Genomic DNA, 16,497 nt, shown 5'->3' on the forward strand with positions numbered 1-16,497 from the left:
GGTCAAGTGTTGTTCAAGGCTGGAGTAAAATTCCTCTTTGGACTCCTAACCCAGGGCTGCCTTCACTGTGAGATTATTAATGAATTCCATCTCATTGCACAATCCCAGGTCTGCTATAACCGGCTCTCTGGTTGACTCCAGAATGTGCTGTTCTAAGAAACTATCCCAAAAATGTTCGAGACTATCTCTGCCCATCTGACTTTTCCGGTCTATTTTTCTATTAATCCAGAAACTCAACTAATGTTCTGGGATCCTGGGTTCAAATTTGAATTCAATATAAAATATCTGGAATTAAGAATCTACTGATAACCGTGTTATCATTGTCGCTTGTCGGAAAAAACCGGTTCACCAACGCCATTTAGGAAAGAAAATATAGAAACATAGAAATATAAAAGATCAGAGCAGGAGGAGGCCATTTGGCCCTTCGAGCCTGCTCCGCCATTTACCACGGCCATGGGTGATCGCCCAACTCAATAGCTGAATCCTGCTTTCTCCCCATAGCCTTTATCCCATTCGCCCCAATATCCAGCCACCTCTTGAATACATTCAATATTTTGGCATCAACTAATTCCACAGGCTCATCAGTCTTTGGGTGAAGAAATGTCTCCTCACCTAAATGGTCTATCCTGAATCCTCAGACTGTGACCCCTGGTTCTGGACTCCCCCACCATCGGGAACATCCTCCCTGCATCTACCCTGTCTAGTCCTGTTAGAATTTTGTAAGTCTGTATGAGATCCCCCCTCATTTGTCTGAACTCCAGCAAAAACAATCCTAACCTAGTCAATCTCTCCTCGTACATCAGCCTTGCCATCCCCGGAATCAGCCTGGTAAACCTACGCTGCCCTCCCTCGAGAGCAAGAACATCCTTCCTCAGAAAAGGAGATCAAAACTGCGCACAATACTCTAGGTGTGGCCTCACCAAGGCCCTGTATAATTGCAACAACACATCCCTGCTCCTGTACTCAAAATCTCTCACAATGAAGGCCAACATGCCATTTGCCTTCTTTACCGCCTGCTGCACCTGCATGCTTACCTTCAGTGACTGGTGCACAAGGGTGCACAGGTCCCGCTGCACACTCCCCTCTCCCAATTTAAAGCCATTCAGATAGTAATCTGCCTTCGTGTTTTTGCTTCCAAAGTGAATACCCTCACATTTATCCAAATTATACTGCATCTGCCATTGATTTGCCCATTCACCCAACCTGTCCAGATCACTCTGAAGGATCTCTGCATCCTCGTCACAGTTCACCCTCCTGCCCAACTTGGTATCATCTGCAAACTTTGAGATGTTACATTTTGTTCCCTCATCCAAATCATTAATATATATTGTGAATAGCTGAGGTCCCTGCACCGACTTCTATGGCACCCCACCAGATACTGTCTGCAAATTTAAAAAGGACCCATTAATTCCCACTCTTTGTTTCCTCTCTGCCAACCAGTTTTCTATCCATCTCAATACATTTCCCCCAATCCTATGCTCTTTAATCTTGCACGCTTTCTGAAAGTCCAAATATAGCTCTTGTTAACTCAACTAGGTACATCTTCAAATCTGCCGTCCTTACCTGGTCTGGCCTACATGTGACTCCAGAGCCACAGCATTGTTGTTGACTCTCAACTGCCCACCAAGGACAACTAGGGATGGGCAATAAATGCTGGCCAGCCAGCGACGCCCATGTCCCATGAATGAATAAAAAAATGTAGGTCAAAATCTCCCATAATTATCTTCATGCCTTTCTGACAAATCCCAATTATTTCTTTTTTTATGCTTCATCTTACCTTGCGATTAATATTCTCATCAACCAAAGATCTCGAACAATGCTTTAAAAGATATCAAGGCAGGAGCTACAGAAAAAACAAGAACAGAAAATGCTGGAAAAACTCAGCAGGCCTGGCAGCATCAGAGGAGAGAGAAAATAGAGTTAACGTTTCGAGTCTGTGTGGCCTTTCTTCGGAAAATTGACATCTATGGGAATCAGGGAGAGAACTGTCCACTGGCTGTGGTTATACCGAGCACAAAGAAAGGTCTCTGCATTTACTGAGGAAGAATCGTTTCAACTCCAGGACATTACTGCAGGAGTTCCTCCGGGTAGTGTCCGAGACCCAACCATCTTCAGCTACTTTTTCAATGACATTCCTTCCATCATAAGGTCAGAAATGGGAATCTTTGTTGATGATTGCACATTGCACAACTCCATTTGCAAATCCGTTAGTAATGAAGCACTCCATAGCCACATGCACCAAGAACTGGACAACACCCAGGCTTAGACTAATTAACAGTAACATCCACGACACACAAATGCCAGGCAATGACCACCTTCAACAAGTGAGTTTAGCCACCCTCCCCTTGAAAATTAATGACATAATCCACCACCTGAGAGTTACCATTGACCAGAAAGTTAACTGGACCAGCCATGGACAGAGCACCGCATCCGGGCGTGGGAAACGGGTTGGAAGCTACCGGTCCCAAAGTCCTCCATTGTATTTTTAGGCTGTCAGTAGAAAAAAAGTTAAAGAGTGAGTCCCACTGCGCCACGATGGCAGGCCATGCTCTGATTGGGCCATCCCGCTAGAAACTGAGGTTTTTGAAAGATCGGGGAATTGTTTTTAAAGGGTGCCCCAATGTAAACAAATAAAAATAGACCCTCCCCCACAGAGCCCCCCAATATGGAGCCCCTCAATATGGAGCCCCCCCAATGCAACACCCACACTCATGGAGGCCACCCCCACCCCGCCAACGGAACACCCATCCATAGAGGCCTCCCCTTCCCACCGCACAGAACAACCAGTCATGCAACTCTTCCCCCTTGGGATATCCCTGGCATTGCCGGAGCAGTGACAAGAGGCAGTGCCAGGGTACAGTCTGGGCATGATCCTCTCCCGCCCAGTGCATGGATTGACCTGTGGGTTCAGCTCATCCACAAGACATCATGGGGCACCTGCCATGATTCATGTAGGTGTGAATGGACAATTTAACCTGAGGGGGGATATCAGGCATAAAGCCCTAATAATTATATTTAAATATAATCAAACAGGGACCCCGATATTGAATGTCAGGATCCCTGTTGTGTCATTGATGGGGGCGGCGATAATTGCAATGACAAATCCTGCCAGCATAAAACGCGTTCTGGGACTCCTGTGAGATTTTCCATCCCCGACGTTGATCCCAAACGAACCCCCCCGCCACCCCCCCCCCCCCCCCCCGAAAACTTGAGCGGAAAATTCCCCCTGTAAGTACAGGACAGAAGCTGGGTGTTCTGTGCTGAGTGATTTGAGTTTGCCAAAGACTTACCACCAAATGTACAATACACTAGCAGGGGTGTGGTGGAACATTCTCCACTTACCTGGATGAGTGCAGCTCCAACAACACTCAAGAAGTGAGTGTGGCCACCGGCATGGCGGCACAGTGGTTAGCACTGCTGCCTCGCAGTGCCAGGGACCCGGGTTCGATCCCGGCTTGGGTGACTGTCTGCACATTCTCCCCGTGTCTCCGTGGGTTTCCTCCGGGTGCTCCAGTTTCATCCAGCAGTCCAAAGACGTGCTGGTTAGGTGCATTGGCCATGCTAAATTCTCCCTCAGTGTATCTGAACTGTTGCTGGAGTGCGGCGAATAGGGGATTTTCATAGTTACTTCATTGCAGTGTTAATGTAAGCCTACTTGTGACACGAATAAATAAACTTAAACTAACTGTGTAACATATTTTAGCCTTCTTTGCAAGGGGTAGAGTCATAGAGTCATAGAGTTTTGTAGCATGGAAACAGGCCCTTTGGCCCAACTTGTCCATGCTGCCCTTTTTTTAAAACCCCTATGCTAGTCCCAATTGCCCGCATTTGGCCCTTATCCCTCGATAGCCATCTTACCCATGTAACTATTAGGGGCTGCTGCCCTGTGGATCCAGAACTGGCTTGTCCAAAGGAGGCAGAGAGTGGGTATAGATGGATCTTTTTCTAATTGGAGGTCGGTCACCAGTGGTGTGCCCCAGGGATCTGTTCTGGGACCCTTGCTGTTTGTCATTTTCATTAATGACCTGGATGAGGAAGTGGAGGGATGGGTTGGTAAGTTTGCCGACGACACGAAGGTTGGTGGGGTTGTGGATAGTCTGGAGGGATGTCAGAAGTTACAGAGGGACATAGATAGGATGCAAGACTGGGCGGAGAAGTGGCAGATGGACTTCAACCCAGATAAATGCGTAGTGGTCCATTTTGGCAGGTCAAATGGGATGAAGGAGTACAATATAAAGGGAAAGACTCTCAGTACGGTAGAGGATCAGAAGGACCTTGGGGTCCGGGTCCATCGGACTCTAAAATCAGCCCTGCAGGTGGAGGAGGTGGTTAAGAAGGCGTATGGTGTGCTGGCCTTTATCAATCGAGGGATTGAGTTTAGGAGTCCGGGGATAATGATGCAGCTATATAAGACCCTCGTCAGACCCCACTTGGAGTACTGTGCTCAGTTCTGGTCGCCTCATTACAGGAAGGATGTGGAAAAGATTGAAAGGGTGCAGAGGAGATTTACAAGGATGTTGCCTGGATTGAGTGGCATGCCTTATGAGGATAGGCTGAGGGAGCTCGGTCTTTTCTCCTTGGAGAGATGTAGGATGAGAGGAGACCTAATAGAGGTATATAAGATGTTGAGAGGCATAGATCGGGTGGACTCTCAGAGGCTTTTACCCAGGGTGGAAATGGCTGCTACGAGAGGACACAGGTTTAAGGTGCTGGGGGGTAGGTACAGGGGAAATGTTAGGGGGAAGTTTTTCACACAGAGGGTGGTGGGCGAGTGGAATTGGTTGCCGTCAGTGGTGGTGGAGGCAAACTCAATAGGGTCTTTTAAGAGACTCCTGGATGAGTACATGGGACTTAATAGGATGGAGGGTTATAGGTAGGCCTAAAAGGTAGGGATATGTTCGGCACAACTTGTGGGGCTGAAGGGCCTGTTTTGTGCTGTAGTTTTCTATGTTTCTATGTTTCTTAACTATCTAAATGCTTTTTAAAAGACAAAATTGTACCCGCCTCTACTACTACCTCTGGCAGCTTGTTCCAGACACTCACCACCCTCTGTGTGAAAAATTTGCCCCTCTGGACACTTTTGGGTCGGGAATATAAGAGTAGGGAAATCTTGTTACAATTGAGAAGGGCATTGGCGACACCAAACCTGGAGCACTAGGGACAGTTTTGATTTCCTTACTTAAGGGATAATATACGTCTATCGGAAGAAGTTCATTCCTGGAATGAAGTGACTATCATGAGGAAAGGTTAAGCATTCTTGTCCGTTACTCATTGGAGTTGAGAGAATGGGAGGTGATCTGACTGACACATTTCCAATTCTGAGGGGGTTTGATAGCGGGGATGCTGAGAGAATGTTTCCCCTCACGGGGGAATCTACAACTTGGGGCACCATTTCTAAATATGGAGTTTCCTATTTAAGACAAAGATGAGGAGGAATTCTTCTCTCGGAGGGTCATTCGTTTTGGAATTCTATCCCACATGGAGCAGCGAAGGCTGGGTCATTGAGTTAAAAAGATTAAAAAGGAAGTCAAGTATCATTGGGGGGAGGGGAGGATGTGTAAGAAAGTGATGTTAAGGCTACAATCAAATCTGCTATGATTTTATCAAATGTTGGAGCCCGCCCGAATGGCCAAGTGGCCTACTCCCTCTCCTATTTCTTATGCCCTTCTGATTTTATCAGGTTGCTTAGAATCAGGTTGCTTAGAATCTCTACGGCGCAGAAGGAGACCATTCGGCCCATTGAGTCTGCGCCGACCACAATCCCACACAGGCCTATTCCCGTAACCCTACGTATTTACCCTGCTAATCCCCCTCACAGTAGGGGCAATTTAGCATGGCCAAGCAACCCAACCTGCACATCTTTAGACTGTGGGAGGAAACCGGAGGAAACCCACGCAGACACGGGGAGAACATGCAAACTCCACACAAACAATGACCCAAGGCCGGATTTGAACCCGGGTCCCTGGCGCTGCGAGGCATCAGTGCTAACCACTGTGCCGCCATGAGAGATCTCAGGCGGTTGTAGGGCTGGGAGGAGATTATAGAGTTGAGGCGGTGTGAATCCGTGGAGGGATTTGAAAACAAGGGGTGGAATGTTATAGCTCCATCAGAGTGGGGGCAGGGCTGGAGAATGCAGTGGGCCATGACTTCAGTTGAGTCTGGAGAATCCCGCCAGCGGGAGAGGCAGTCAAACTGCCCCCAAAGGTAACAATTATTATTGAGGCCTTTGAATACTGATACATAATTTTCTATCTTTTGGGGTATAATATTTTCCTGAAATATTCCCAAACATTTGAGAAAAATCAGTTGTGAGCCGTTCCATGCATTTCTGAGTCAAAAATAAAACATTCAGGAAACTTCAGGTTGAATTTAATATAAAGATTATTGAATGTTCACACAGTAATGTTCGCACAATGCAATCTAAAGACATTTTGGCTGCTGCTGTAAATGTTGTCATTGTGCTATTTGAACTCAAATTTTCCAGCATCAGGGATTTAACATAGAAAATAGGAATTCCTAGTCTAAAATAAGATCGGTCTAAAAGAGCAAATAAAAACTGCGGATGCTGGAAATCGGGAATAGAAACACAAAGTGCTGGGAATACTGTACAGGTCAGGCGATATCTGTGGAGAGAGAAACAAGAGTGAATGTTTCCGGGTCGAGGTGACCTTCCATCAGAGCACCAGAGTTTATCTCATTCGCCTGTTGCCATCTTGTTAGTTCCATGGTACAATGACAAAGGAGTTGTTGACTAACGATAGCGATTGGTCTCTGTGAATTCATCTGCATCAGAACCAGGCCTTAGATGAGGAAAGCCCCTGTGGTGGAGAGCATTAGGGGCCACAGGTCCAATTTCCTTCCAAGCTCGCTATACTTAGCAGACATTATGTGTAAAATTACACCTACACTGTATCCCTTCTGGTATTTTTTAATAGGAATCTATCTGAGTTGCGCTTGGATGGCTGGCACAGTGGCACAGCAAGGGGGCACGGTGGTTAGCACTGCTGCTTCACAATGCCTGGGACCCGAGTTCAATTCTGGCCTCGGGTGACTGTCGGTGTGGGGTTTGCACATTCCGTGTCTGCATGGGTTTCCTCTGGGTGCTCCGCTGTCTTTCCACAATCCAAAGACATAGGGGTTAGGTAGGCTGGTAATGGTAAATTGCCCCTTAGTGCCAGGGGGATTAACGGGGTAAATCTGTGGGGGTGACGGTGAACATGCGCCAGAGTGTGGTGACTAGGGGATTTTCACAGTAACTTCATTGCAGTGTTAATGTAAGCTTACTTGTGACACTAATAAATAGACTTCAAATCAAATTTAACACCAAACCACACAGCAGATAGCCAAAAAAGTCGGTCAGTTAGAGAGTGAGCTGGAGAGGCTTAGGGAAGGCCAGACCTTAGGGTCTTCACAGCTGAAGGCTCGGGCACCAGTGTGGGAGAGATGAAAATGGGGGATGCACAGGAGGACAGAACTGAAGGAGTGTAATGTCACAGTGTGTTGTGGGGTTGGAGGAGATATCAGAGATAGGGTAGGGTGGAACAAGGTGGGAAACTCAAAGGGAGAGAAAATGCCAGAGGTGTAAATGGATGGAGTAAGGTTTGGTTTGGCACTAAGAACAATCCAGACACCATGGTGTCTGTGAAGGACAAGTTGCAGAGTGTGAAAATGGAAAAGATCCATCAGCCAGGTTTCACTTGAGGTCATGGCGTCAAAGCAATTGTCCGCAATAAGTTCAATGTGGCAAGGACTTTACTTCCGAGTTCAGGGACATTGTGGAGAGGAGCAGTGATAGCTGGGCCACTGTCCACGAGACAGCACTGGCACAGGATAGCTGGGGTTTGATGTAAGTTGCCTGGGGCAGAGTGGAATCATAGAAACCTACAGTGCAGAAAGAGACCATTTGGCCCATCGAGTCTGCACTGACCACAATCCCACCCAGGCCCTACCCTCATATCCCTACATATTTACCCGCTAATCCCTCTAACCTCCACATCTCACGACTCTAAGGGGCAATTTTTAGCATGGCCAATCAACCTAACCCGCACATCTTTGGACTGTGGGAGGAAACCGGAGCACCCGGAGGAAACCCACGCAGACACGAGGAGAATGTGCAAACTCCACACAGACAGTGACCCGAGCCGGGAATCGAACCCAAGTCCCTAGAGCTGTGAAGCAGCAGTGCTAACCACTGTGCTACCGTGCCGCCCAGGAGAAGTTGGGACTGTGTTGCTGGTAAGGAGCCCACAACAGGTGGCCAAGTGAGGGTCAGAGGCAAGCTGTGGACTTATCTAAGAGAGAGTCAAGTCTGAGGTCCCAGCAGGAGAGTAGGAAAATCAAGGAGTGCTGAAAGGTGCAAAACTAGAGAACTACAAAATAAAACGAACATGGCTAACAGCTCAGGGCATGAGGGAACCTGTCCAAAACTCAGCTCTGAGCCAGACACAGCCCACAGAGTAAAACCTTGGTTTAAGTTTAAGTTTATTTATTATTGCAACAAGTAGGCTTACATTAACACCGCAATGAAGTTATTGTGAAAATGGGTTGGCGTGAAGGAAGTAAGTTGGAGAGGGGCAAGCCCACATTGAGGGCATCCTTTACACCAGGCACGTGCAGCCAGGGGGAGCACTCCTGAAATGAAGTGTGTTATGAATGCTGGGGCGTAGCCCCTTTAAGGGAACGGATTATGTGACCAGGTATGGGGAGGTGAGCTGGTTGGGATCCGCCCTCAGTGGGCAGTCAACGTTGGGAGTGTGGAGCGAGTAGGCTGAATAAAGAGCTGTGTTCCCTGAATCCTGACTATGAAGTAGTTCTTGAGGAGACACCTCAGTACTCAGAGATTTATCAGAGTGTAAGTCTATCCCGGTACAGGGAGTTTTCTGTGACTGGTAACCTCAATGTTAGTCAGTATCTGTTCTACATTAGCTGATCCCATGGGAGCATGCATACAGAATCATGGAGTCCAGCACCATTCGGAACAAAGGGCCAAGGGAAGAGACTGATGTAATGAGTGAAATGTGCGGGATTTTCCAGCCGCGCTCGCCCCAAAACCGGAAAATCCCCCGAGGTCAACGGACCTTTCCATGGTCTGCCCCTCACCCGTTCCGATTCCCCTGGCGGGCGGGACAGTAAAATTCTCCCCAATAAATTAGTTCATCTGAATCGAATAACAAATCAAGAGCAGGTCTATTGGAGGCAGAGATGCCCCTGGGATGTGGGCAGTTGACTATAAGCACACACACACACGCATGCACACACACATGCAGAATCAGAGAGTTTGGCTTGCAATGATCCAGGTAAAAAGGCCAACACGGTGAATGTTTGATTCTAGGAAGGTTTTCACGTTTTTCTGCGTGCACTAATTTCCTCGATTTTATGGTAGAGAATCTTTTCCCAGTCTTCTCCTCTCTTCATGGCCACACAGCGTGTATCCATCGTCTCCAAATCACGGATCTCAGGTGGAATCTCTGGAGTTAGTCCGGCCTTCAGCACAGCCTCCGGAAACTTGGCCGCAGCAGCTGTTGCTAGACAACATCTAGGGACGCTAATTGATGAAGAGAATTAGGGGTCAGGAATCAGAGAATCATAAAATCCCTACAGTGCAGAAAAGGTCATTCAGCCCATCGAGTCTGCACCGACTCTCTCTTACTCAGGCCCTCTCCCCAACTATATCCCCGTAACCCCACACATTTTCCAATGGTCAATCCACCTAACCTACACTAAGGGACAAATTAGCATGGTCAATCCACCTAACCTGCACGTCTTTGAATTTTGGAAAGAAGTCGTTTGTTTCATTTAATTATTTCTGGGTAGTCACAATGAAGTAAAAAAAGAGACAACAACATTTGCCTTTCTGTAATAAGTCTGCGGAGGCACCAAAACCCTTCACCAAAATCCCTTGATTTACAAACTCTAATAGCAGTTCACAGAGTGCTAGTAGTTAGCACTCCATCTCCAGGGGTGTCAGAGGAACTGACACTCCCCGTTAAGTACAAGGCAAAGACTCCCTGACTGGCCCATTAATTGGATCCTTATTCAGTGACATCTTTTTGTGTCCAACCAAATAAACAAAATCAAAGTAACTTAGGAACAACTCAAAAGGGGCAGCTCCCTAAAAGGTGGGGAACCGCCCGAAACAAAAGACAAAGCGGAAAGGAAACTTACAACATCAAATTAAAATGTGCTTAAAGGGGTCAATAATACACCCCAATCCCTGCGGCGCCCAGCGGGCACGGAAGGCATCAATTGTGCCCTCAGACACCGCATGCTCCCTTTCCAGGGACATCCGGCCGCGAATATAGCTGCGGTAGAGAGGCAGACAGTTGGGTTGGATGACCCCCTCGATCGCCCGCTGCTTGGACCTGTAGATGGCACACCTTGCTAGGCCCAGGAGCAGGTTCGATCCTTAATCAGGGAGTTCATACTCCAATAGGCCAATGACCTGATTGAAGTCATCACACTTTCCTTAAGTGCTTTTTTACAATGTCAAATCATCGCTTCTTCTCCTTTGCTCCAAGGAAATCAGCTCTTTGGGATTGCTTCATTCTTCTGTGCACCATGCCTACAAATGTCCAACACCCTCCTCATAATGCCACCCTCCCACCTTTACATCCTTCATAGTTTGGAGATGACATTAAACAAAGTCCCAAATCTGCTTGTTAGGCCTGTCACTATTGCAAGAACAACAGGGAGTCTTCACTGCTGGCTATTGGCTGTTCCTCAATGCACATCAGCAGTACTAGCCAGCTAACAGGGACCCCTAAATTGGAAGTTATTTTCCTGCAAATAAATGGGTATTTGAGGGGAGGCGATGGCCCAGTGGTGTTATCACTGGACTATTAACCCAGAAACTCAGATAATGCTCTGGGGACCCGGGTTCGAATCCCACCACAGCAGATGGTGGAATTTTAATTCAATAAAAAATATCTAGAATTAAAAATCTACTGATGACCCAAAAACCATTGTCGATTGTTGGAAAAACCCATCTGGTTCACTAACGTCCTTTGGGGAAGGAAATCTGCCGTCCTTACCTGGTCTGGCCTACATGCGACTCCAGAGCCACAGCAATGTGGTTGACTCTCAACTGCCCTCCAAGGACAACTCGGGATGGGCAATAAATGCTGGCCAGCCAGCGACGCCCATGTCACACAAATGATTTTTTAAAAATACAACACTTTGCTTCGCAGTCTGAACAGCTCGTGTGTGTTGGGTGCACCAGTTTAAAGTTTAACAGTTCAGTGAGTGAATGTTTGACTATTACCTGTTGGTGCCCAGGTCTGCTTGCTGATAATGGTAGGAGACAGCAACGGCAGAGTGAGGACACAGCAGATACTGATTCTCCTTCCAACAACGGAGCATAGTTCCAATCACATTCTCATCATTCACTCTGGATGAACTGAAAGCTTGTGAGAGCTGCACGATAAGCAATAAAGGTGGCAGGTTAGAGGTCATCTCAGTGACCCAGCAATGCATAGAATCATAAAATCCCTACAGTGCAGGAGGAGTCTGCACCAACAACAATCCCACCCAGGCCCTATCCCCGTAACCCCATGTATTTACCCTGACACTAAGGAGCAATTTAGCATGGCCAATCCACTTAACCCGCACATCTTTGGAATGTGGGAGGAAACTGGAGCACCCGCAGGAAACCCACGCAGATACAGGGAGAACGTGCAAATTCCACAGACAGTGACCCAAGTCGGGAATCGAACCCGGGTCCCTAGCGCTGTGAGGCAGCAGCGCTAACCACTGTGCCACCGTGCCACCCTTGTCTCAAAGCAACATCGAGCCTCCCTCAGCTCAGCCTTGTTCCATAAAGACCTTCCTCACTGTTTACTTTTTTGGGTGGTGCGGAAGGAGGAGGGGTGGTGGTCGGAGGTGGTGGTTGCGGTCACGGTGGGGGTGTGGTGTTGGTGAGGGGTAGTGGTAGTTGACGGTTCAGCCAGGTGCCTGGCATGCTTGGAAGACCACCACCACGTTTAAGAGCTGGGAGGAATGAGACCCCTGCTTACAAAACTCTTTGGACGCAGAAGCCTTTCACTTTCACTCGGACCCCATTTCCCTACCTGCCTGCCCTGGTGCTAACTCACTGAATTAGCCATTCCCCAGATGTGAGTCTGGACAATGTATAATCTGGCAGCTTCTCTGGTCACAGCAGCATTATAATGGAGTCCTGACGCAAGTATACAAATTAAGAGTAGTCCATTCAGCCCATCGCACCTGCCTCATCATTCAATAAGATCATAGCTGATCTAATTAGATTCTGGCTGAGAGAACTGCCATAGAGTCATAGAGTCATAGAGCGCAGAAAGGCCCTTCAGCCCATCAAATCTGCAACAACAATACTACCAATAAAGTTGCACTAATCCCATTTTCCAGCACTTGTCCCACATCCTTGAATGTTATGGGCCGGAAGTTTACCGCCCAGCCAGCCAAGAGATCGGAGCAGGTGGGGGGCGGACAATGGAGATGTTCGTTGACCTCGGGAGTGATTTTACAGTTTCGGGATGAGCGAGGCCATAAAATCCCGTCCATGATGGGCTCATCCAAATACTTTTTAAAGGTTGTAGGGTTTAGAGCCTCCACTACCTTCCCAGGCAGTGGATTCCAGATTCCCACCACCCTCTGAGTGAAAACATGTTTCCTCAAATCCCCTCTGAATCTCCTGCCCCTCATCCTAAAACTATGCCCCCTCGTGATTGATTCCTCAACCAACGGGAACAGATGCTTCCTAATCACTCTGCCCATCCCATGGTTCATTCCCCATGGCAATGTCTTGACCAATCAGAGCTGACCAGCCTGGTTTTAATTTGAGCAAAAGCTTGGTAGTTAACTGTTCTTTGGTGCATTCTGCAACCTCTACCAATCAGAGTCCAATTACCAACCAGTCAGCACTCTCTTACCATGCAGTATAAATTGTTGTTCCATTCACTATTGGTTTTCTCGCAAACTGCCCTGATGAGTGCAAGATGAAAAGCTTTGACAGCATGTCTTTTTTTTTCAGAAATTCTAGTTTTTTTTTGTTTGTCTCTTTTCTCCCTCCCATAATCCTCCCTATATTTCTCAATATTTGTTTGATCTTTCTACATCACTGCAGTCCAATTTATTTTCCGTGCTGCGTATTTCGTAGTTTGGGTTTTCTGTTCTTCAGTGAGGATACTTCAATGAGATAAGCTTTTAAGTTTAAGTTTATTTATTAGTGTCACAAGTAGGCTTACATTAACACTGCAATTAAGTTACTGTGAAAATCCCCTAGTCGTCACACTCCGGTGCCTCTTCGGGTACACTGAGGGAGAATTTAGCAAGGCCAATGCACTTAACCTGCACATCTTTGGACTGTGGGAGGAAACCGGAGCACCCGGAGGAAACCCACGCAGACACGGGGAGAACGTGTAGACTCCTCACAGACAGTGACCCGAGCTGGGAATCAAACCCGGGTCCCTGGCGCTGTGAGGCAGCAGTGCTCACCACTGTGCCACCATGCTTTATTCCTGTAGACATCAATGGCATATCAATTGCCCTTGGACAGGTGAGCTGCCTGAACACGGTGTTGTGATGATCCACACAAACACGGGGAGAACGTGCGGACTCTGCACAGACAGTGACCCGAGGCTGGAACTGAACCCGGGTCCCTGGCGCTGTGAGGCAGCAGTGCTAACCACCGTGCCACCTTGCCACCCATGACATTGTGACACTGCTGCTTGCCCTGTTCATAGATGCCACCCACCGATTCAAGAAGGCACCGCATAGGAAAAATGGAAATCTCCACTGACGTATAACCTGGTGTTGTTAGACTTCTTACTGTGTTTACCCCAGTCCAACGCCGGCATCTCCACATCATGTATATCCTGTGGTCAGTTGTAGGTGAGGTGAGTGATCAACACCGTTCCTTGACCACAGAGTGCAAAGTTCACACCTAATCAATGATCAAAAAAAGCCAAGTACAGACCTTTGTGGACAAGGCTTCTGGGACATTGGCTTTGCCCAGTTTCTGGAATTCTCCCATCATCGTTTTTATCAAGGTGCTATCCTTCCCCGACAACAGCCAAAATATTCTCTCCATGTTGTACGGTTCCTGCAGGAGTAAGAATAGTTGGTGTCAGCTAGGAGCAGTCTCACCTCTGAGTCAGAGGGTCGGGGATTCAAGTGGCACTACAGAACCTGAGTATAAAAATCACTCCAATGCAGTATTGAGAGGGTGCTGCACTGCCAGAGGTGCTGTCTTTCAAATGAGAAGTTAAACAGGGGCCCCACATGCCCTCTCAAGTGGACATAAAGGATCCTATGATGAAGACAAAAAAGTAATCACTGTGTCCTGGCCAATATTTATGCGTGAGCCACTGAATCATAGAATCCCTACAGTGCAGAAGGAGGCCATTTGGTCCATCGAGTCTGCACCGACCCTCTGACAGAATATCAGAGCGAGGCCCTCCCCTCCGTCCTATCCCCCAATTCTACGCCTTTACCCCAACTAATCCTCCTAACCTACATATCTTGGGGCTCTAAGGGTTAATTTAGCACGGCCAGTCTACCTGACCCGCACATCTTTGGACTGTGGGAGGAAACTGGAGCACCCGGAGGAAACCCATGCAGACATGGGGAGAACGTACAAACTCCACGCAGAAAGTGACACAAGGCCAGAATTGAACCCAATTCCCTGGCGTTGTGAGGCAGCAATGCTAACCACCGTGCCGCCCAATCAGCAGCACAAATGCAGCTAACCTGTTCATTATCAAATTGGTGAGAGTGTGAGCTTGCTGTGTGCCAATTGGCTGCCAAATTTCCCAGATTGCAACAGTGCCTAGAGTTCAAAAGTAATTAATAACCAGCATAATTAAGGACTCCAAGCACCCCGGACATTCTCTCTTCCACCTTCTTCTGTCAGGTGAAATATACAAAAGTCTGAGGTCACGTACCAACCGACTCAAGAACAGCTTCCTCCCTGCTGCCATCAGACTTTTGAATGGACCTAACTTGCATTAATTAAATTGATCTTTCTCTACACCTTAGCTATGACTGTAACACTACATTCTGCATTCTCTCCTTTCCTTCTCTGTGAACGGTATGCTTTGTCTGTACAGCGTGCAAAAAACAATACTTTTCACTGTATACTAAAACATGTGACTATAATAAATCAAATCAAAAATCAAATTTATTGTCTGCGACTTTGCAAAAGCTCCATATAAATGCAAGCCTTGCTTTCCTTTGTCACTTGCCTGGGTGAGCAGGAGGTGTTCAGGAACCTCTCTACTCCTGCACTGGGACAGAGATGGGAGATTCCTTTCTGTTCTTGAGTCGCTGACGGCCTCCATTAAGCAGGCTTAATTCTCAAGACTGTTCACACACGCGCTTGACGCTGCCATCAAGAATCAATCCAGAGCCCAGGAATTAACCTCAACATTACCTGGATGTCAATGGACGGTGCCAAGGAAGGTTTAACTGAATCAGCCAATGAGAAGTCACCGTTCTGAACAGTTCTGTGAATTATGTCATTTTCATTGACAGCCGCGACTAATCGGATTGGGAGACCCATCATCTGAGCGATATATCCAGCTGGGAAAAAGAGGGATGGAGATGAAAGAGATACCAAAAAAACCCAATCCTGATATCTGTTAAATCTCGAGTACTGAGGTGTCTCCTCAAGAATTACTCCACAGTAAGACGTCAGGGAACACAGATCTTTATTCAGTCTACTCATTCCACACTCCAAACGTTGACTGTCCTCCTTGGGTGAATCCCAACCAACTCACTCCACACCCCAGGTCACATGACCCATTCCCTTAAAGGGGCTATGCCCCAACATACATAACAATATCTAAAAGGAGCTTAGAACTTGGATGGCAACCTCAGCAAATTATTAACCTTGTATACCCGATGGAATGCTGGGAGCACGACATTTATCGGCTAGCTCCACACAGCCATAGATTTTAGAAGAAAGAGTCCATTTGGCCTATTGGGTTTATGGTAGCTGATCACGACAGCAATCCCAATGTTATCCCACTATGGTTACATAAACAGTACTGGATTGGAAGGCTGTGCGTTCATGTTCCACTCCAGAGACTTGGGCGCAACCTTGTTGAGCTATCGGGGTCTCACCTAGCAGGTGAAGAGCCAAGCTGCCTCTTTTCAGGAAGGCCCACTGAACCACAAGCCGGTCAGGCAGTGGTGGGGCCACAGGTAGGCCTTCCCCTGGAATCAAGACCCCTGCAGGACGTTTGGGAGGTGGGGGGGGGTTGAGGTGGGGTGGGGGGGTGGGGGAGGGGCGGCGCAGGTATGGGGCGGGGGGGCGGGGAGGTGCAGAAGTCTCACCTATCGAAAGCTACCACCCAGCCAGAGACTGGCAGCAGCCCTTAGACTAAACAGTGCCACAGGAGAGGTGGTGGCTGTTGCCTGTCCCAGGATCATGGGCGGCACAGTGGCACAGTAGCTAGCACTGCTGCCTCACAGCACCAGGGATCCAGGTTCAATTCCGGCCTTGGGTCACTGTCTGTGCGGAAT

The 16,497-nt window shown here is 47.8% G+C and overlaps 1 protein-coding gene across 2 annotated transcripts in view; it reads right to left on the reverse strand.

Moving 5' to 3' along the window:
- Nucleotides 1-6,352: 6,352 nt before the first annotated feature.
- Nucleotides 6,353-16,497, reverse strand: part of thnsl2 (threonine synthase-like 2) — a 37,764-nt gene continuing 27,619 nt past the window's right edge. Inside the window, exons 6-10 of one of the 2 annotated variants that reach the window (XM_078224062.1) lie at nt 15,404-15,552; nt 13,949-14,074; nt 11,261-11,412; nt 8,193-9,544; nt 6,353-7,001 (exon numbers count right to left, since the gene is read on the reverse strand). In XM_078224062.1, the coding sequence (XP_078080188.1) occupies nt 9,340-9,544; nt 11,261-11,412; nt 13,949-14,074; nt 15,404-15,552 (632 nt within the window). In that variant the 3' untranslated portion in view covers nt 6,353-7,001; nt 8,193-9,339. The remainder of the gene's footprint in view (nt 7,002-8,192; nt 9,545-11,260; nt 11,413-13,948; nt 14,075-15,403; nt 15,553-16,497) is intronic. The other variant, XM_078224072.1, reaches the window with a different exon arrangement.

The sequence above is a fragment of the Mustelus asterias genome, chromosome 1, assembly GCF_964213995.1.
Source record: "Mustelus asterias chromosome 1, sMusAst1.hap1.1, whole genome shotgun sequence".
Classification (NCBI taxonomy): Eukaryota; Metazoa; Chordata; class Chondrichthyes; order Carcharhiniformes; family Triakidae; genus Mustelus; species Mustelus asterias.